Source organism: Dermacentor variabilis, chromosome 9 (genome assembly GCF_050947875.1).
Source record: "Dermacentor variabilis isolate Ectoservices chromosome 9, ASM5094787v1, whole genome shotgun sequence".
NCBI classification, from domain to species: Eukaryota; Metazoa; Arthropoda; class Arachnida; order Ixodida; family Ixodidae; genus Dermacentor; species Dermacentor variabilis.
Window position 1 is genome coordinate 128498661 of NC_134576.1, and position 21852 is coordinate 128520512.

The following is a 21852-nucleotide window of genomic DNA, read 5'->3' on the forward strand; positions in this document are numbered from 1 at the left end:
CGTCTCTTGTGAGAGCGTCTTCATAACCGTTCGCGCACAACATTTGCGCTTTTTATATGTTACATTTATGTTATGTTTATATGTTCTGTATGTTGTGTCACATGTTGTTTTATTTGTTACATTTATGTTACGTTTGTATGTTCTACATGTTGTGCTGTTACATGTTGTTTTATATGTTATATTTACGGTATGTTTGTACGTTCTATGTGTTCCATGTGTTGTTACATGTTATTTTTTACATATTATACATTTTTTAAATGTTCTAACATTGTATAACATTTGCGCTTCATAAGCATGACGGCGGCGCCGACAGCCGACCGGGAATGCGCCTCGAGCGTCAGTACAATCCCTATCGCAATAAAACTCTACAAAACAACAGCGGGCGCGCGGACCTTATACAGAGACCTCAAGCGTGCACCGCCTAAGCAAATGAGAAAAGCGCGGTGCTACAGGGAAGGCATGCGCGCATATACGTATTCCGCAAGCGTATACATGCTATACGACGGCGGGGGTTGTGAGGCGGTCCGCTTTTGTTGTATCGCACCTGCGGCGGTGCCATCCATTTCCGCCTACGACGCGACGTGTCCGTCCGTCGCACGGGCCTCGGCTATCACTTCCGCGTGGAAAAAAAAAGGGGAGGGGGGAGAAGAGAACAACAAAACACACAGAGAGAGGAAGAGAGAGAGAGAGAGGAATCAAGATCAAAGAAGATCGAGGCGGTTTCGCGAGGCATAATAAGCGAGTATAACAACGCAAACGAGAGGAAGAAGAAGAAACACGGTACAGGAGAGGCGCGCAAGCGCGCCCCGACTCACAAAAGCATTCTCCGCCTGCGCGGCCTGCATAGCTTCCTCCTCCCCCTACCTCCTCCTCCTCTCCGGCCGCGCGCGCTCCTGGGCAGCGGGCGAGAGCGCTGGCCCGAATACAAATCCCGCTAATCGGACGGACTGGTGCCAGTCGGCTGGCGCCGCCGGTGATATACACTTCGCAACGGCGCCCGTTTCGGGGTAGGCCTCGCAATGTAGTATAACACACGTTCTACGTAGTAGTAGTGTATACAGGGAATGGCGTCTCTATTTATGCATTCGGAAGCGCAATTGTTTTAGCTAGCGCGCGCGCGCAAACGGCAGGGGACACGGAAACAAGCTCTGGTCCCTCGTCATTCCGTGGTGCGTGGGGTCTGTTTGTTTGTCTTTTCGCTCGCGTATACTATCTCTCTGCACGAGCGCCTGCGTGGGACCCGTCGAATCTCGGCGCTAGGCGTCGCGCAAAAAAAAAAAAAAAGCGTGTACCTGCTATAGCGGACGTAGAGGCTCCGTCGTTCAGGAGATGGGTTTCACTACGCAGTGTATACAGTATATACATACAGCGCGTTTCAGAAGGCCCTGGTCTTTGTGGACAACGAATGAATGAGAACTCCGTACCTCGGCATCCGTATGCGCTATAATGCCGCGGCGCCAGGTACCGTGTCCAGTCGCAAAGAACGTGAAAGCTGGATAGATTGAAAGGTGGATTGCGTTGCCACTTGCGTTCTGTGTGAGTACGCGCGACGAGCGATGAAAGCATCAATTGACCATGACCACGCGATCATGCGCATCAGTGTCAATCCGGTGACAATGCCGTCGCTTTAGGCCATCGACGTCGGGTGAACTACTCGAAATTGCTATGGCAATTACCTGCCAAAACCGAGTCGTCGACAAAGCTGATCCGTCAATCCAAGGGCAATGGTGTTCTGCTTATAGGTGGATCGAATCGTGCTTGCAATATGAAAACGGGCATTAACAGAACTATGAAGAGAAAAGCGAACCTACAAGCCTAAGTGCAGCAGAAGGAGGTTTCGACGTGAAGGCTCGTTTTAGTCGAAAGACCAAAACAGACGAGACCGCTGGTTGAAACGTTGGCACCGTCTGAGGGTTTGAAGGCTATAGCTGCCTTGCTCTTCGGCGTTTTTCTTAACGCAGTATAGTTAAGTATGCGTTATAGTAGTCTATAAGTAAAGCCAGCAGCTAAGTAATGAGTTACATAATGATCACTACTCTCACCCGATGTGCGCTGCTGGGGCCTATAGTTTCGTCTCCATCCGGCGCCTTCAATTGCTCCACCTTCAGTACTAATATAACTAAGCCAATTAGGATAAACTCTAGTTCATCTCTTTAGACCTGCGACTCTCTTCTGCATCCAAACCCTATCACCTTATCTCTCTTATCCCTCCCCCAATTTTCCATAAGTGTTCACATGCTTATCCCCATTAAGAGGTGAAGTTACAATGCCCTATCGAAAAAAAAAGCCCATATCCAATACTCCAATTTAACATACAGGGTTGCCATTTGAAAACTCGTATGTTCCCACCCATCATATAGGACTTATCCCCGTATGTTCCATATATCATACTAGGTATTCCCTCATGTGGTATACATATATAGGTACATACAGGTTTTTTTACCCACCGTGGTTGCTTAGTGGCTATGGTGTTGGGCTTCTGAGCACGAGGTCGCGGGATCGCATCCCTGCCACGGCGGCCACACTTCGGTGGGGGCGAAATGCGAAAGCATCCGTGTACTTGGAGTTTGGTGCGCGTTATAGAACCCCTGATGGTCCAAATTATTCCGGAGTCTTTTACCACGGCATGCATCATAATCAAATCGTATTTTTAGCACGTAAAACCCCGTCCCTTTTTTCAAACAGAGATTTTTTATACGAGATCCCATACGTCATTATATTCCCATGGGACTTTCTTTCTTTCTTTCTTTTTGATGCGGTACAGAGCACGGCACTCGCAATCCCACCCCCGCACCTACCTGCCCGCCCGCACCATGGCTTCTCGCGAAGCCTTTCTGGCCAGCTCATCTGCCTACCGACCGGACGGCTTGCTTGCGTACGTCCTGGTATGTACATGCCTACGCATGCGCGGACGGCATCCCATCTGCGCACTGCGGAAGTGGACGCTCACACCGCAAGCCCGCGCGCTGTATAGCATTCCGACTCTGTAGCACGTGCCCCAGTGGACCGCGTGGGCGTCTCTGTTAATGAGTTTGGCAGCAGTGCTTGGCGGCGTCGCGGGAACGCGTCTTCCGGCCTGCCCCTGCTTCGAGGAGGTTTACTCCACGGACGGCCGCAAGAGAGAGAGAGAGAGAGAGAGAGAGAGAGAGAGAGAGAGAGAGACTGCTGCAGTATAGGAAAGGCTGAACACGTGGGCGTACACACACGAAGCGGATCGCTCGCACGCCGTGTAACCTCGCGACTTCGCATGCGACGTGCGCGGGCAACGTTTTATTAAAGCCGGCGGCGCGCCTTGCCTCTCCTATACGAAGCGAGCCTGCGGCGACCGACTACAGCAGAAACGAAAGCTGCAATGTGCAGCAGCCCCCGCGAAAACCGAAACGAAACGACAAAAGGAAGACCGCGGAGATGCGTTGGGCGCCGCGGCCACTTGCATGCGAGCGTGCGGTGAAAGCTGAAAAGTGACCTGGCGCTGGCCTTTCGCCGCCATCTTTTTATCGTTCTTTCTTTCTTTCTTTGTCGGTGCTTCCGCGAGATAGTGTGCAGCTCGGCGGGCGCCCAGACGCGTGGCGAGCCTTTCTTGTGTGAGCGTATCGCGTTACCCGCCTGACGAGGTTGCCCAAAGGTGCGTGCGTCTGTGCGTGCGTGGTTTCTTACGGGCCGACTGTTCCCAGAACTCTGCGCTTAACGGTAAAGTGCGCTGTGAAATAATTTACGCTCTTAGAAGTGAATGAGGGTGCAAATTGATCTACAACGAACACCCTTACGCACAAAAAAGGCGTAAAAGCTGGAGTTCTGAAAACATTTACACCCTTTTTCAAATTTGAGGGTTTGAATTGTTTTACAGTGTTCCAGTATTAACGAAGAGCAACAACAACAACAACAAAAAGAGGAATAAGAATATGACAGAGACGCTGACTTTATGAGAAGCTGGAGACGTTGGCCCGGCTGATAATCCGGCGGGCTACTCCAGTTACCGGGTGAGGAAATTTCAATTTTGACATATACGCAGTGATCAAAACGTAACTGCGAACATGTCGGTACCTTGCACTGTATGACACTGTTCTAAATCGGAAATGCAAGCCTTTACCCTGATAATATGGGGCACGCCTGCGCACATTATAGACAGCATTACGACGGCCGCGTACCGAAGCCAATTGCGCAATATTCATTCTTCGAAGAACAAGAATCAACATTTCGTATGCATACGTCGCGTGCAACAAAGGTCAGACAGAACTACACGGCCGAACTCGCACACTGAACTTTGCGTTCAGCAATACTGAGCCAAAGAACCGCCATACCTTGACGCCGGGCGCGTAACGTAGCAACATAGCTAGCAACTTCAGCTTGCTCATCGATCGCGTGCGTAGGAGCCCTGCGAAGCCAACGAACTCGCGCAGATTCGCATCGCTTGCAGCGCTGAGCTCATCCCCAGGTTCTTGATCTAAGAGCGTAGGCACGGTCTGGATGCCACGCCAAGCGAGCATATGCCGCAGCGATCCAGAAACGAAGAGATAAGATAAAGAAGAAGCAGAAGGCATAGACAGAGCAGAAGACAGAGGGCAAACAAAACAAGACCAGAAACCCAGAAACGTCTGGCTAAGAAGCATAAGCAGAATGGCGCGTTGCGTAATAACGTAGACGGTGTGTGCGGTGATATAAGAATCGCTCGGCACGCACGCACACCCACACTCACCCGCTCGTATACGCAAAGTCACGGTGAGGAAGGAAAACACGAAGACTCGTGCAGAACAGCCTAATTTTCAGCTTCCGCAGTGCCGAGTAAGGAAAACAGTAATATGAGGGAAACAAAGACCGAGCAAGAGAGAGAGAGAAGGACATTTCCGGTCTCCCGGGTGAAGCGTCGGCCACTGGAACATCTCTGCACGTAAAGCCCCGAGCACGCGTTAACGAGGCAGGAAACAGACCTGAAGCCCGAAACAGAAGACGAAGTTGAAAGACAAAAGGTTCGAGGAAAAAAAAAAAAATGGGAGGCTTGTCACGCTTGGAAGAGTGCTTCCAAGCGAGACGTCGTCAGAGTTGGAAGAAGCAGCTCGCTTGAACCGTAAAAAACAACAGCACTGGACTGCTGCCGAAATCACGGTGAAGACAGAATGATCTCCTAACATACCAATAAAGGAAAACAAAGTAAGAAACTGCATTGAAAGACACAGCAACGAAACTGTCGATGCTGAAAGCAAAGGGTCAGGTTAGCAGGAAAAAGAAATACTGAGAAAAACTTCCCGCAGTGAAAGAATGGATATGAAGACCAGCGTATTGTACATAGTAGAAGACAGCAGACGGAATGTGTTTGTCTCCTCTTGACACCATCTACATTCTAGCGCTGTTTCCTTCAGGTTTAGCAAAGACAGCAGGAAACGAACAGAAGAAGAAATATAGGAAATATCGGAAGGCAACAAGCAGAAGACGAATAGAAGAAGAGATAAAGGAAATACCAGACAAAAGAATAGATATATAGGAAAGAGCAGACAACAACAAGCAGAATATGAGCAGAAGAAGAGATAGAGAAAAGAGCAGGTAAGAAGCAGAAGACGAACAGAAGACATATAGGAAAGAACAGACGACAAGAAGCAGAAGACTCCCACGCGTCGCTGTGTGTAGCAGACGATGCTAAGCTCGCGGCAGGCGGTGCTTGGGTCGGCCGTTTCGTTCGTTCCAGTCCCGTAAGCGGGCAAATTGTGGAGCCTGCTATGAGGACGGGCACGGGGGCGTACGGAGGTAAGGCACTTTTCGTACGAATTCGTTGCGCCATGGCTCGTTGACTGGGGCTATAGCCGGCTGACTGGACGGCTTTGGTGATGAACTTACAAAGCCAAACTGACGCGCATCCACCTTTTTCTCTCCTATGAGAGGACGTGAGACGATTCTATTTTCGTGGTGCCGTCCTTTAGTAGGTAATGCTATATGACGAAGCAACTAAGTTGAAGTGAACACTCTATGGCCACATCCTGAAGAAGCGATCTTCCGTGGAATTCAGAATAGCAGAATTCCTATTAACGAAGGTTCGGGAATAGTGAATGGCTAGCGTTTAACCAAAAGAGCTCGTGGATGTCTTCAAGCGGGAACCGAAGCGTGCCGCGTCAGGCATCGACTAAGAAAACATTCGCAATAGTTAACGTCATTCGTACGCTTTGTATGCAGCTACCAGCACGCCTGCAAAGAAATGTTCACAGAGTAAGCACTCGCACGAAACAATGCGTACATGCTTGCGCACGCCTGCTTGCATCGCATTTTTTGTTGGGTTAGTTAGGCTTAAGTGTCTGTGTATTGTGAGGCCTGCACTGTTTCATTTGGCTGCCCCCTTGAGCCGCATGAAAACTTACTCAAATAAAAAAAAATACATACCGAACAAACGAACAAACAACAAAAAAAGACCTACAAGCCCGGCGCCCACAACTGCACATATACTTCAGGGAAGAAGAGACAGACGACACCGTCTGTAACGATCGAAGTAAAGACAGCAAAGCGAGCGTCGGTCGCCCCGTCCGCTGGATGGGAACCATTGGTCCAACGCATCCGCATGCTTCGCGCTTTAGAGCAAGCGGAAAAAGAGCGGCGTGCCGAACGAACGCGCCGACACTTGGAGCGTCGGCAGCGCGAACATCCATTATTCACGGCACACAGGGTGAACAAGCCGAGTTGCCCTCCTGGGTCTCCGAGTTATTCTCCGAGAACGTCTATACAGAAAGAGCACGCTCGTGGCGCTGCGTAGCGTCGTCCGTACACCCGCTTACACAACGAGAAGAACGGGACGAAGCAAGGTTTTTTTGTATATGCGCTCTTCCCCGAAGAGATGGAGTGGCAAGCGAGGAAGGCCTGCGACAGCTTGGAGGAAATGCCGGCAACAGCCGCTCTTCGGGGACTCCGTATGCCCAACGAGGGCATAGGCGCGTTCGCGGAACAGGTCGCTTAGCAAGAACTGTCAACGACAATGCGCGAATGGCGTCACATGTGTCACCAAATGTTAAATAAAGGGGAAGTGAATTGCGCAATGAGGGACGCTGCTGGGCGCCCTGCTGTGAGAGCTAGCATAATTACAAAGAAAAAAGGAGAGGAGGAGAAGTGCGATATATAAGTGCACGAATTGGCCAGATATCGCGTTCACCACCAATGTTCTTCCCTTTGAGCTCATAGCATGTGCGCTGATAAGCAACCCGCCGTATTTCTGATAAAGCCTTGTCTTAATTGCAAAAGCTGCTGCCGCTTTGACGTCAGTTATTACAAGGAGAGAAGCAAGGCGGGGAAGTTAACCAAGGCCTCGTCAGGTTCACTACCCTACAGTGCATCGGAAAGGAGGAAAGAGAGAGAAAAAAAATGAAAGAGGCTGTCAGTGCGAACATACTCGCCGAGTAATGTTCACCGACAGTATAACAAGCATTAGTACAGTCCCGTTTCCTTTAAAAAAGAGCAATAAGTCTTTTGTGGACCTTGCGCATGCAATAGCGCTTTGGCCTGGACAGAGTAGCCTAGAACTTAGGGAGTTGGGGGAGGGGGAGGGAATGGTGACTTGACGGTACGCTGTAGTTGATATTAGGTGAGAGAAGAAGAGTAGGGAAATCCATGCGCTGCGTCGAACAACAAATAGCCAGTGTTTCACTGAGTATGTGAGAATGGATACCAAGATAAGGAAACCGCAGACGAGGAAAGCAGATAATCAGAACGAGTGATTAGATCACTAACGTGGAGGGCATAATGTGCGTTCCCTGGTCAGTGGATGCGAGATTCCCGCGAGTGAATTTTCTCCAGCCATGAACTTAATTAGGCCGAGGATGACTACAGTCAATGTTGGACGGATACCAGTGTTGCGACGGGGGCTACGGTTGGCGAAACGTATCGTGGCTGCATTGGTTAGAAGCGTCGCGTAGCAGCGTAAGAGTGGACAGTTTAGTTGCGAGGAAGACACGGACTAGAATATGTGCCTCTCTATATCGCCTTGTTGCAGACCCGTCATTTGTTACGCTACGAAACAGCGAGTCTAGCCATCGCATTCGGAAAAATCTTAGAAATGCCAACAATCATCAGTTTACTAACAAATCAATGAGATCTCCGCGAGAGGCTTTTGTCCTGTTTTTGTTCTGCAGTGGAAACGACGAGGCTGAACATGATGACTGAGAATGCTGCAAGATGTCTACGGGATGTTGCAAAATGGTAGCGATCATCATTAAAGTGTTGCCAAACAAAGGCTAACAAAGTTCTTTGACTAAACCGGTTTCGTAAAAGCGGATCTCACGCCCAAAAAGATCAGGGCACAAGGAGGCTAGCCAATGTCAAGCAGCGCTTATACGAATCGAAACGCGAAGCGAATTCTTCCTCGGGTGTGGTCGCGGATAAGAAAGAACAAAACCTGCGCCGCGTAAAAAGTCCAATTAACGCAGGTGTGCCGTGGCCGCGCGGTTTACCTTTCTGATTGAAGTAACCCAGCGCAGCGAGCACGGCCACGGATTTGATGCTCCGCTCCAGGGAAAGCAGCATCAGCTCCAGCAGCATGTCGAGGAAGTCACGGCGGCCCTTGCACGAGACACAGCCACGGCCACTACGGACCACGAGACACCAACGCATCACGCACACCTGCCGGGCTCCGTCGATGACAGATCACCAGACGCGCAACGTGTCATGCTCTCGCAAATGTCAAGCGCAAGGAACCTCGCCTTTGTCGCTTTAGAGCTTCCGCTGAGCCTAGAGTAACAACGGTTCGAACGCTTCTGGCGGCGAGCGCTCAAGAGCTCAAACAGTCCTCATGGAAATCTCAGCGCATGGAGGATCTCGTAAACTACGTGCGCCTAAACCTGCGCTGCAAAGCGAAGACGCACTGTCGTGGAACCTGACAGTCGAACCTAACTGTCGGCAGCAACGCCTAACGCCTAACCTAACCTAAATCCAACGGTCAGCAGCAATATTCGACGTCAGCGATCACCGCCGTCCTCGAAGCTCTGAAGGCGTACATCTTCGACCTGAGTCACCCTCGCGAAAGTCTTGTCTCACTGAGAGGGCGATAAAAGTTCGTGACACAGTTATCAGTGGATGCGTAGCGGTTCACCGCGCCTTCGCAAGAATGCGCAAACACGGAATCCGAGACTGCTCTATAGAGTTCTGGCTCCGGAGACACGTCAACACCGAACAAGCGAAGGGCAAGAACAGGGTATGCGCTTCTGCGATGACACGGCCCGTAAGGTATAATCGCCCACAGCTGACGATACGACAGTCACGTGTTCACGGTACACGCACGCATCAAGGCACAGGGAATACGAAATCCGTTACGTCCAATGTTCTGGCTCCGGAAACACCTGAACACTGAGCACACAAAGGGGGAAGACAGCGTACGTTCCCCAAAACCGGGCACACAGGTAATTTCTCCCTCGGCTTCAGGTATGCGGTCGTCCTGTGTTCGCCAGCTTACACACGCACCCAGGCACAGGGAGCCAAGTTTGAAGCAAGGCGGTTTCCGCCCTGTGCTCGTCGTCGGGGTCTTATGGGGCGTCGCATGAACGAACACTGCAGGACACCGCCGGGCGTCGGTCTCCAAACCGTCCCGCCAGCTCGCCAAGAGAAACACGCCGGCCCTCCGCGTCGGAGCCCCGGGCACGGTCTGTCTGCGCGCTCTTCTTGGCTCAGACACTGCGGTTCCGGGCCGCGGGCTCACACACACGCGCATTCAGAGACGCCCAGGGTTTTCTGTCCCCTTGGCCGAATTTCAAGACAAGAAAGAGTCACGGGCCGCCGGTTATTCGCCTCCGCCATGGCTCACACCGCGGGAACGAGTGGCGGAGCTCCAAAAATAGCGGACCGCGGAGTTCACGCCGCCCAGACGGTCTCTCCTCATCTCGTGACGCTTTCTTTTCTTTCTTTATTTAAAAATTTTCTTTCGTGCAAGCATGTCTGTGCGCGTCGCACGCTCGGTGTCTCTGCCTTTCCCACTTAGTTACGGCGCGGCGCGAAGAGAGAGAGAGAGAGAGAGACACCGAGATGAAAGGGTAAATTGGTGCGACGAAGAAGGAGAGAGTCGCTGCAACGGAGTGAGGGATGGGACGATGACGTCATATACTCCTTGTGTTTTTCGCTGACCCCTTTTTCTTCCCTGCAGCGCAAACGTGAAGGCAGTTTCATACACCTTGCAAAAATCATGCATGCATTTCGATTCATCGGTGGATGTAACGGGTTTTATGATGCAATGGGATTCGCAATCGAATCTCAGCAATAACTCCATTGAGATCAACGCACAATCCACAGAAGCTCAACGTAGTTTCTATAAAAATTTTGAGAGGGTTAAGGAGAAGCCACATCGAACGTGTTTGCAACGTGCTATCGGCAGCTCCAGCTTACACTGGCGCGTGAGTGTTGCTTTAATTGTATTCAAAATGCGTATCATGGGAATAACCTTTGATCGATACTCAAATAAGACATGACTGTATACATATGCATGAGGAACTTTTACGTTTCGCCCAAGTTGTTTCTTTTCTCCACGAGAGGAAACATTCTTCCAGAACGGCATTCATTTGTAGGCTTATTGAGTACCATTTCATGGCGCTCGACCGTCTTTAGATGGTCCTTCTCTTATATTAGAAGTGCCACCAAGTTCGGGGAAGAACTGAAGATCGTCACTTGGGCCGAGGGAGTCGCCCCCAACAGGGGACACCCTGAGGCCACGGCATAATTTTCAAAAAAGATGTTGTAACCACCACCTCTTATATCCACCTATTCTTTTGTCATTCTTTTATAAACGAACCATTAACGTAGTGCCATAATACGCAGGACCTGAGCTTCTTTCCATTGGACAATTAACTCCAGAAGGCAACGTACCATCTGCGTATCAAATTGAAAGTGTGAAACCATGTTCCTTGCGAAAAAGAGTGTCTGTCTTCGAAGATAATTTGAAGATAATGTTCCCTTCTTACGAACATCAGCTGCTCTGCCGAAGAGACATAACAAGTGGATGCTAAATGCAAGTTAGCACGTAGTACCAAACGCGAAACGAAGGAAAGGAACGTCTACAACAGTAAAAATGGACTTCAACATGAAGACAAAGCAAGGAGCAGACGACAGCGCAGACGCCATTAGACGGGGGTGCAGGGTTTTGTTCTTTATGCGGCTCTTCACGGGTCGTCGTCGTCTCGCTCAGCTAAGATGAGTCTATGTGTGTGAGGAGCACTCCGCACCCCCCTTCAATTCCTTACATAGCACAGAGGAGGGGAACCATGAATTGGGACGGCACGCAGAGGGAACGAAGCCAGTGTCTTCGCGTGGGAGACTGATAGTGCGCCGGCGCCACTACGGAGCCACTTGGGCGTTCCCCGCTCCCCCCCCCCCCCCCTTCAGGAAAGAAGATGGCTTGGCCGTAGAGGGAGTCGGCGAGAGTTAAAGGGCCCCTGAGTAAGGGGGGATTTCGTCGTTGCGTAATTGGAAAGGCCGTTAATTGTAATCAAGAGCAGCGTATGTCGGGGAGGCGGCGGCGCTGCTTTGTGGAGATGGAGAGAGTGTGGTTGCACGGGGTGGGCGGAGAGGTCGGAAGTGGAACGTACGTCCGTTGCCCTTAGTGAGACGCTCTTAACTGTCACTCAGATCATGATGCTCGAGGGTGCGTATACGCCCTAGAAGATCAGGAATGATACGCCCGATGGAGGAGAGGCGCTTCAGAGCGGAGAAGATTGAAAGCAGAGGGAAGGACGCGGCGAAATGTTGCTGTACGGAACGTTACGTGTTTGTTCTTTCTTTATTTTTTATTACGAGATAGGAGGCTACGAATGCTCCCGCAAAACAGAGCGTGACACTGGCCTACGACGTTCTTGTGCATTCTGAGCACAAATACGTCCTTTGTCTTGAAAGGCGTCACACTATAGTACGTGCGAATGTCTTCCTCTGACAAAGCGCTCGGCTTTGACGGGTGCACCCGACTTGCGGCTGGTAGCCTTAACACCTCCTTAAGCGCATGCGCAGTGCATTGACATACATCTTCAGCCGGCATCTGCAGCTGGAGTGCTGAGAAACGAGACCCGTACATTGATCTGTCTTCTTTAAACGCGGACCCCACTGTACGTTGGCATGCTGCGAAGAGACATATGAAATACAGAAAAAGAGAATATGGACTATTTGACGTTCTACGTGCATCAACGTAGCGGTGCTAGCTAGCGCGAAAGAAGTTCGATAATATAACTATTTCAAAGAGACTGACGTCTCAAAACTTCTATCTTATCATCGTTGATGACACTTCTGCCATGAGGAAGAGGGCTATAGGGAGGTATACCACTTGCTTTTGTTGTTTAGCAAGGTTGTTACGGCAACTCGCAGTGAAAAGCACTTGCTTAAAGTAATCGAGAACTGGCTGGCCATGAAGCGAGCAAACGCTGAGAGCCTATAGTCAGGGCTAACTCGCCCAGTGGCCTCAGTGCGTAGTGATTTTGAGAGTAGTTTGTCCAGCACTGCTTCCACTGAGCACAAGTTACATTGTTGGCCATCGTGCCATCCTTTCCGCAAATACAGGTTTTATTCATTCATTCATTGGATAGAGAAGGCTGTTGGAAATGACGTACGGTGACGTCACAGACGAAATTTGCTATAAGATTTCATCACCTTATTGAGGTAAGCAATGAATTTTTTTTAAAGGGAAGTCGAAGCACATAGTGGCGGGCAATGAACAGGATTGACGACTGCGGTGCGCAAAAGCTTCAACACTGAACTTCGTCAGATCCGGAAGTCACATAAGCCCCACAGAACAGTCCCTGCAGGAAGTTCGACGTTTTCGGCGTTGCGCCGCGAACCGCGAAATGAAAACTCTCCAAAAAAAACCGCGCCAACACAGTGGGGAAGCGAAGCAATAACTGCGACAAACAAAAAAGCGGCCGCCGCCACGCTTCCGAAACCCCCGATCACGTGTGCGCGCGGCGGCAAACAGCGCCACCGCTCGGCGGGCACGAGAGACGCTCTCTCGTGGTGATGCTTCGCTGCCGATAGTGCCCGAGTCTCTTCTCGAGTTCGTCTTCTCGAACCGCCCGCACCTCGCGTCCGTCGTGCTTGGCCGAGCGCGTCTAACAATGAACGCACACGCGGTGATGACTATAGCGATGGAGTGCTGGGGGGGGGAGGGGGGAGGTGAGCGTGCGGCCCCGTCGAAGCCAGCGGCGGAGACGGGGAGGGAGAGAGAGAGAGAGATAGAAGCTTCCGTAAAGACGCAGCAAGGCGCGCACGCGGAGTGATGCACCAAGCACGCGCGGGCGTGGTGCATTGCCTTCATCGCCCCGTGCTGCCGCTATGCTGCTGCTCGCTTGCTGTATACCTTCGGCGTGGCGTGCAAACTACAGCGCACGCGCGCTGGTCCAATGCCCGAACGCGCAGGCGGTGGTGGGCCGTGCTCTTGAGAAACGCACGCACTGGGCCAGCGGGCCTGCGGTATACCTTCTCGAGCCGAGCACGATGAAGAACGTCGGTGTAGATAGGCATCTCGGTCGCCATCACCGACCGCACGTTAGTGAACCCGCGGAGAGCTACTACAGCGGGGGTCGGTCGGTCTGACTCAAGCGTACAAAACGAGCGCGAGTCTTTCTTCCTTTCTTCCTTTCTTTCTTTCTTTCTTTGTTTCTTTCTTTCATTCTTTCGTTGGAGATGTAATTTTCTCTTAGCGTGAGTGCCTCTTGTTTTGCGAGTCTCTATAGTGTTATAGTTTGGTCTTTTTTTGGCCTTTCTTTTTCCTGGCACGACTCTACGAGTTCGTTAGCAGTGTGCTATACTGGACGGTGCGCGTATGCGGGCTTGATGGAGTAGTTGGCGGACGGCGCGAGGAAAGTAGGCAGCGCGAGGCGATGTTCTTGAAAATGACGGCAGAGGCGGGTAAGAAAAATGAAATGAAAAAAAATAATATGACGGCAAGAAAAACAGAAAGAAGACCACAGACAAGTGAATGCGAACGACGAAAAACTGAAAAGAAAGAAAGAGACGAGTGGGTAGGCCTCGGCGCTGTCGAATGTTCTTGCAGCGTAGTACAGGTGAGAAGAGAGCTCCGCGGTTGTTGGAAGCGTCATTGTCGTGGGCCCTTCCTCGGAGTTCTAAACTCTACAACAAATTCACGATGGGAGGGCCCGAAAAGGAAACCGAGGAGACTACACGAAGAAAACGGCAGTGAAGATGTGGCTGCCTCCTTGCGAAATGTGCTTGGCGCGTGTATGAATGGTCGCGGTTCCATGCAATTCTCCTAAATAAACCAGGGAAAAAGAAAAAAAAAAGGAAGAAGAAGAACTACCAACAAGAAGAAAAGAAGGTTGGAGCAAATTGGAGCAGGAGTTCGCAAGTAAGGAAAAAGCGACCGCCAAGAACAAAACGACTGGCAAGTGAATGACCTGAGTCTCAGTGAGACGCCAGAAAGCCGAAAGTAGACAAAACTGACTGGCAAGTGAATGACCTTAGTCTCAATAAGACGCCAGAAAGCCGAAAGTAGAAATGGCCACAGCGGAGATCCTGACAGAACAGACTTGGAAAAGAAGTGTGAATGAATGAAGAAAAAAAAATGTTATACCTCGGGGTGGTCGCAATTTACATCTTTTTCATACACCGTGTACACGGGTGCAAGTAGATGCAAATGCACTCGCACTAGTAAAGCGATGCCTGGTACATGACTTGCCACAGCAAAAGAACGATCATATAGCTATGACATCGTTATGATACCATGCAACTTCTTGTATGTATGTATGTATGTATGTATGTATGTATGTATGTATGTATGTATGTATGTATGTATGTATGTATGTATGTATGTATGTATGTATGTATGTATGTATGTATGTATGTATGTATGTATGTATGTATGTATGTATCAAAAAGGAAAGTGTAAAAAAAGTAGACGAAGAGGATGATATAGGACATAGTTTAAACATTATGCAGACTCGGAAGAACCGTAATAATCCTGACTTCCTCACCGAGGGTCACTCAGTCCGGCTGACTTCAGAAAATGCAGCTGCAGCAGCTCTTGTGGCTTTAGGTATGCCCAAAAGGCAGTTAATGAATGCACAGTGCCCGAGTCGGCAAGAGCAGTCAACGCAGTAAACGGTTATAGGGAGAAGATATTTCCAAAAGCATTGAAGTAACAAGCTTAATAATCTGAAATTCCTTTGCTGGAGTAAACTACTTAAAGTGCTGCGGCGTCTTACAATCTTGTGAAACTCATTACTGCTCTCCTCAAAGCAATACTCAGTGACAACTACATTTGTGTTTCATGAATCAGGGGGAAAAATAAAATTTTCGCTAGTGCATGTTGCATATCATTGCATCTAAACTTGTCTAATCCGATTAACCATAGATTTGACCTCGTAACATAAATACATATAGTGAAAGTTCCATGCTCTTTCAGATAACGGAAACAATAGGCTTATATTCAACGCTCGCAAACAAAAGCAACGCACACAGGGTCACCGGCCGCGCCTCGGCAATTTCACGCGTCTCAAAAGAAGCAGACACCCACCTCCCCGAAACTCCTCCGAAGGCTGATTACAGCAGTGACTGATTTGCCTCTCCAAGGCATCCATTATCGCCGGCCACAAGGAAAACGGAACCGCATATCAATTCTCGCGCCAAGCAATACAGGGAGAAGGGATCACAGAAAAGAATACGAGGGAGCACACCTGTACGAGCGGTTTCGAATTAAGTGGTCACACTCGGAACAATACGAAGGACCTAGCCGCACGGCGAGCGAGTGCGGCGGTAGCCCGGCCTTGACGTGCGCCGAGCGTCCTTCTTGAGAAGATGGAGCCATGACCGCGTTACGGCAACCAAGAAGGCGTCAACGACTCGCGAAGAGAGGACGCGGTGTTCACGCTTTACGAGCCGGGCTCGTGGGCATTGTTTGTCGTCGCGCAACGCCTTCCGGGGGACGCGGCGATGCGCCCGGAGTTGATCCGGCGAGAGAAGAACGCCCGGCTTTGTGAGTGACAGCTGCGGCTCTCGGCCTGTCGTGCGGACTTGATTTGATTTTGCCCAGAGAAGTGGGAGGAACAAACTTTTTTTTCGACGGCAAAAGAAGAGAGAGGGAGAAAACGAAAGCTGGCTTTGTTCTTCCAACTTCTGCCATCAGAACGGGGGGAGAAAAGTGGGGGCGGGGGATGTCCTTAGCCCAGGCTTCCTGCGGCCAGAGAAGTCTCCCAGGACCATCACCACCACACCAGTTTGCGCTGGCCACGCGGGTGCCAGCTGGACAGCACGGCCTCCCAACTGTTCGGGTGCGGGGTTCTCGATGGCACATGCACAACGTGGTGGAGTGGCAGAGGATCACGTGTTGTAAGAACCGCGTGCGGCCAACGGACAATGCGCCCAAGGAAATGATAGAAGCCAACTGTGGTACTGACTCGTGGGGAGGAGGACTTTATCTGATAACTAGGCTCTGGATGACTTAATGACGACATATTCTGGTTTTACGCAACGAACTTGGCAGATGGACCTACGCACAAGTAGAGAGCTAACAAAAACGAGTAAAACACACTGCTGTAACTACGTTTTACAAATGGCAGGCGACGCGGCGGAACCTACGCAAGTAGTGCTGTCGTGGAACTCTCACTTCCGCGCGTTTCTCGGCAGTTCTTTATCTGCTACGCTTTCTGCGCAAAAAAATACTGCACACGCTACAATTACAATTTGTGGACCTTAATTTAAGTCAAATCACCTGTTATCTGTATATCTTCGTGCTCCCAATATGTGGCGTACTATGTTTTTGCCGTGAACGCAAGCGGTGTGCTGCGGCCGACGGTCACAGAAATGTGTCACTACGCTCGATCGTTGGTAGTTGGATTGAGACCTGCGGCGCCTTCCGCGTAATCGTTACGTCCTAATTTGCGACAGAAAAGTATGAGACACTGTTACATCCGAATTATATAGACGCATACTTATACATTTTATTTAATTGTGACGTACTATTATTGGGTAGCGCATGCGACCAGTGAGAGAAGTCTTGCTCGCCTTCGTAGCGTTGCGTGCATACGTGTGAAACAGAATACAGTGAACTAATGAACAGTGAACTGATTAACAGTGGGGAAAACAAAGAAATGCTTCTCACGGTACCCACGTTTCAGCGAGGGTGTAAATATATTCGCCAGGGCGAAATCAAGCCCGCTTGCCGAAACGTTAGCTCCCACCGTACGTGAATTCGACTCTCTATAACTTCCTGCGACTGTCCAGCCTCGTTTGCATACCTAACGAACCACACTTTCCGAGACAGAGAACAACACTCGTTAAAATGGTTACTTGCCGTCAGCCCCGTTCGATTCTCGCATCTCCGTCGTATTTCGGGAGAGCGGCGAGGGGGCGTTTGGACGAAGACACAACGGAAATGAGTCGAGAGAGAGAGAGAGAGAACAGGCAAGCGGGGCAATTGAGACTCGTTCGCGTTCTCGCTCGCGCTTATGCACCGCGCGCCGGGAGCCAACGACTTGCCAACAACTGCCCCAAACATGGCGTCCCCCACCAACGACCTCCGTTTCTTCTCTTCCAAATGCAGCGGCCCCGGCTTCGCCCCCCTCCCCCCCCCCCCCCCACACACACAAAGGCCCGACTAGAGGGCGTCGGCTGCTGGAAGACCGCCGCTTCTGTGCGGTGGTGCCGCTTCTTCGAGGACAGTTTCCGGCGAGCGCTGGTCATGAAGGAATGCGCGCGGTTGTCCTGCCTCGACGGCTCTTTCCCGCCCACTGCATAGCACAGTGCGCGCAGTTATCGCGAGCCTTCATCGACTATACTGCCTCCCCACGCTGTCGTTTTGTTATCTCCATTATATTCCCAGTCTTTCCATTCCGCTCACGTATATTTTAGAGCCTCTATACCCACCTGCTGCTCCTTACCGCGGCCGTCTCTATTGTTTTTTTGGTTTTGAGCAACTGTTTTGGACTCGCGAGATGTCTGACAGGAAATGGCTTCCGCGAGAAACCGTGCAGATGGGACATGCGTATAAGAGCCGCGGAGAAATTAATGTGCAAGCGGGCCTGTCGAGCGGCGATTCAGCGCGTATTGCGGGCTGCTTTCACGCTCGAAAAAACACATTTATCTAGCACGTATCGAGCGACAGAAATCTGTATCGGGAGTTTTTGCATGTTGCTCTACAATTTTCTTATCGAGACTTTTCATCTAATTACAATATCTGACAAGTTCATTAATTAACTGATGCTAATTACGTAATTAGGCGGAACGCAAAAGGCAATCTGAGTATTTCCAAGCGACGGCAAATAACATTCCCTTGGTTCTGTCCAGCTGTGTGGCATGTGTATATTTTTAGATCTTGGTGAATGATAGTTGGGGCACCCTGTATATAAGCCAGCGAATTTCCTAATCTTATCACATCATCTAATCTACTGCCGCATTCTAATGCGTTTCCCTTCCCATGGCGCCCATTCTTTATTTCTAATAACCTCCACAGTTATCCATTTTACGCGTTGCACCACGTAACCAACTCCCAGTTCTTTCTCTTAATTTCAACTAGGATATTGGCTATCCTCATTCGCTCTCTAGTCGAAGCCGCTGTCTTCCTTATCTTGGGGTGTCTGATAGGAGTTAACTTCTATGAGAGAACGTAGGTGGGACAGCTACGATTACGAGGGGAATACGCTAAACTAGTTTATACTTATCGTGCACGTATATGCTTTTAAAGCTATATTTTCGTGAAATGTCGGGTTAATATATTGATTATTAATGTAGAAAATAAAGAGCTCAAAGTTACATGTTCCATGTTTTCTTAAAGGTTTACTATTACATCTCAAATTATTTGTTTGTTTGCTGTCCATTTAACGTAACCGCCTATCGCACGTCGTTTCATCGCTTGATTGTGCGGTCCTTCTCACATATCCACACACACACGATCGTGCACCATTCACCGGTGGTGCTTGGGAGTAGGATTGTTCCGAAAGTCACTGACACTTCTCTCTCCCTTTCCCCTCTCTCTCTCCATACGGGCGAGTATACACTATATGTGCTTCAAAACGGCGGCGCAATATCTGCAGAGCCCACACGTAGCAGTCGGCGTACGAGGACTCGCCGCCTCAGCGCTCGCATCAGCGGCAAGAACGACAACGCCTTGCCGTAACACCGCCGCCCACGAGGTGGGTCGCGTCGCCTCATAGGCGCCGGACAGCGCGGCGTCTGCGCGCGCTATGCCGTACCGTATAGGCGACATCCTGCGGCGGGGGGGAGGGGGGGCGAAGCACCGAAAGCGTAGACGCGGGCGACCGCGCGAGGGAAAGGAGGAGCGTGACGCACGGATACGTATATAACTCGCCGGCTCGAAATTTCCGTGCAGTATTCGGGGCTGGCTATATGCGAGGCGAGAACACGCGCCTCGCTCTGAACACCTGCAGGCCGCAATGCACAAAGAAGCTCTTACGATTCAATCGCTCGCAAGAGCAAATTCCAACAGAGAGAGAGGGAAGAGGGAAAGGCAGAGAGGTTAACCAGACTGAGGCCGGTTTGCTACCCTACACGTGGGGAGGGGTATGGAGAGTGAAAGAGAGAGAGAGAGAAAGAACATGAGTCTACACCGCACTTTCCCATACGCTAAGTTAGGTGCAGGATGTCTATAGTCGGGCACTCAAGTCTGTTGCCTTCAGGTAGTGGAAGAAGCGCTCGAACTGCTTTATGGGCTAATGAACTGTGAGGCTAGGCTCCCAAGATCTTTGCATCCAGCCAAACCTGATGTTGGACATATATAATTAACAAAGGCGGCCGCGGTCAATGGAAGGCCGCACTTACAAACCAAAAGTTTTGCGAATGCGGCACCTGAAACTCGGCTCTCTGACGTCTGACATCCTGCGCCCTGTAAAATCCCCGCCGTATCGCGAAATCCGCGATCTTCGTCAGCTTTTTTTGTTTGACTCACTGGGTGTCAGTTATACTCAATCCTCTCTGATTGGCCCAAAGAGTCAACGTGGACGAATTAGGCGGTGGGTGCAATTAGGGACAGTGTGGAGTTCCGTCGTATATGTTGTCGAATTCGACCATCTTTGGCATTTTTGAGCTAGTCAGAGAAGGGCGTATATAGCAGGCCTGTGAGAGACAATCAGAACTGACACGATGGTGAACACGACGCGATGGCTGAATTTGACAGCGTCCAAACTTGTGACCCAGTGCCTGAGTGCCCAGGAGTGGATGACTTCCTTCGAAACCTTTCTCTGTGTCCCGGTGCTTAGAAGAAATGACTAGAAAAAATTGGGTAGCATGGCAAGCACTGAACACAAATAGCAGTAGAAGAAGCTTGGGACAGTTTAAATCTAATGCAGGAATCAACATGTATCAATGGTGATTACGATATGATTCAATGATGGGCCAACATTGGCCGTGCTTTACCGAGCTGTTGCAGAATGTAAAATGTAGGCTGCTGTCGTACTAGTTAAGTACAAAGTAAGGTGAACTATCAGATACAAGTAAACTTCTACGACACGGCTCAGGTTTATACTCGGGTCCGACACAACTGTTGGAAGAAATATCCCTTCCCGGTTATGTTCATACCATCCTCTTCCAGACAATATATATATATATATATATATATATATATCTGTGTGTGTGTGTGTGTGTGTGTGTGCCTTCGACACACTCCTCATCGGCAAATAATGACTTGCCAACATTTTTTTTTTCGAATACCGTGCAACCTGTGGCCCAAACACAGCCGAAGTATAGCCGTCGTGGGGATGTCATTGTACACAGCCCATAGGAGCCGTCGCTCTTCGGAGACCAGACTCCGCCTTGCTTGCTGCACGCTACTATCGCGGCCGCAGGGGTGTGTGCGTCCGCGTGACAGAGGGCTTATACGCGATGGGGCGGACCGCGCAAGAATAATTGCCGACGCGCCCTTTTAGCGTGGGCTGCTAACGTGCAGCACGTACGAAGGAAGCAAGAAAGAAAGAAAGAAAGAAAGGGACAGCGGCTGTCACAGACCGAGCTCTTTACGCTGCCCACGCCGTCTCTTCGAAAGAGCGCCGGCATCTCGCGCTGGTCACACCGAACGACGGCTTGCAACTACGCCGGACGCGGGTCTTAGCTGTAAGAGATGAACTTGTTAACAGAGACACGCAGCGTAGTTTGCGAGTTGCTGCTTAAGAATGCACATATGTTAGTGGATTCAGAGTTAGGTGGCACAGCAGACGCAGGTAGAGCTAGGGCCAGTATTTAAAAAAACAAAAAACAAAGAAAAAGAGAAACACTCCATAGCCGGAATCCCGGTTCGTGAGAAGAAAGTTCAGCCAATCGCGATGCTGGACATATTAGCTATGGCGGCTGGTCGGGAGCTATTAAAGCACTTACGAACGAAAAGCTTTACGAACGAAAAAACTTCGTGAATTGACCCCTTTTAGATGCCCAGCGCTTGTTGTATCTACAGCTCTGGACTCTTCTGAATTAGCGCCGAGTCCACATCGCATTCCAATGAAAGACGATCAAATGTGCATTTAAAGCTTTAAAAAACAAACAAACAAGAAGAAATACAGCCACTGCTGAATGCTCAAGTTCCAACGGTGGTTATAAATTCGGAGACACGGTCGACCTGCGCATACCCTTACCTTAAAGCCTGCGTGCCCTTATCTAAAGGTCGTTGAGGTGATTGCTGCTGATGCTGCTTAGATCGGGGGTCGCAGGTTCGGCTCCTCGCACGGTAAGAGACGTACGCACAGACAGACAGCCGCGAACAATGATGCCTTGGTGCATGATAGCCCCCACGTGACCAAAATAAGTTCGGAGCTCTTCGGTATGGAGGCATGTCATGGTCATTTATAGCTTTGGGACACGCCCGCGCCCCATCTCGAAAAACAAACAAGAACAAAACAAGACGGACGACACCGAAGGGTAGCTTCCAAGAGTGTGATCGATGGAGCTCCGACAGTGAACGTG

The 21852-nt window shown here is 50.2% G+C and overlaps 1 protein-coding gene across 4 annotated transcripts in view; it reads right to left on the reverse strand.

Moving 5' to 3' along the window:
* The window catches only part of LOC142557465 (putative receptor-type tyrosine-protein phosphatase mosPTP-1), a 241324-nt gene that overhangs the window by 213573 nt on the left and 5899 nt on the right, over window positions 1-21852 (reverse strand). For 2 of the 4 annotated variants that reach the window (XM_075669338.1, XM_075669335.1), the window contains exon 1: window positions 8421-8887. The exons of 1 other annotated variant lie outside the window; for it this stretch is intronic. In XM_075669338.1, the coding sequence (XP_075525453.1) occupies window positions 8421-8580 (160 nt within the window). In that variant the 5' untranslated portion in view covers window positions 8581-8887. Of the gene's footprint in view, window positions 1-8420; window positions 8888-21852 lie in introns of those variants that run through there. One more of the 4 variants, XM_075669339.1, reaches the window with a different exon arrangement.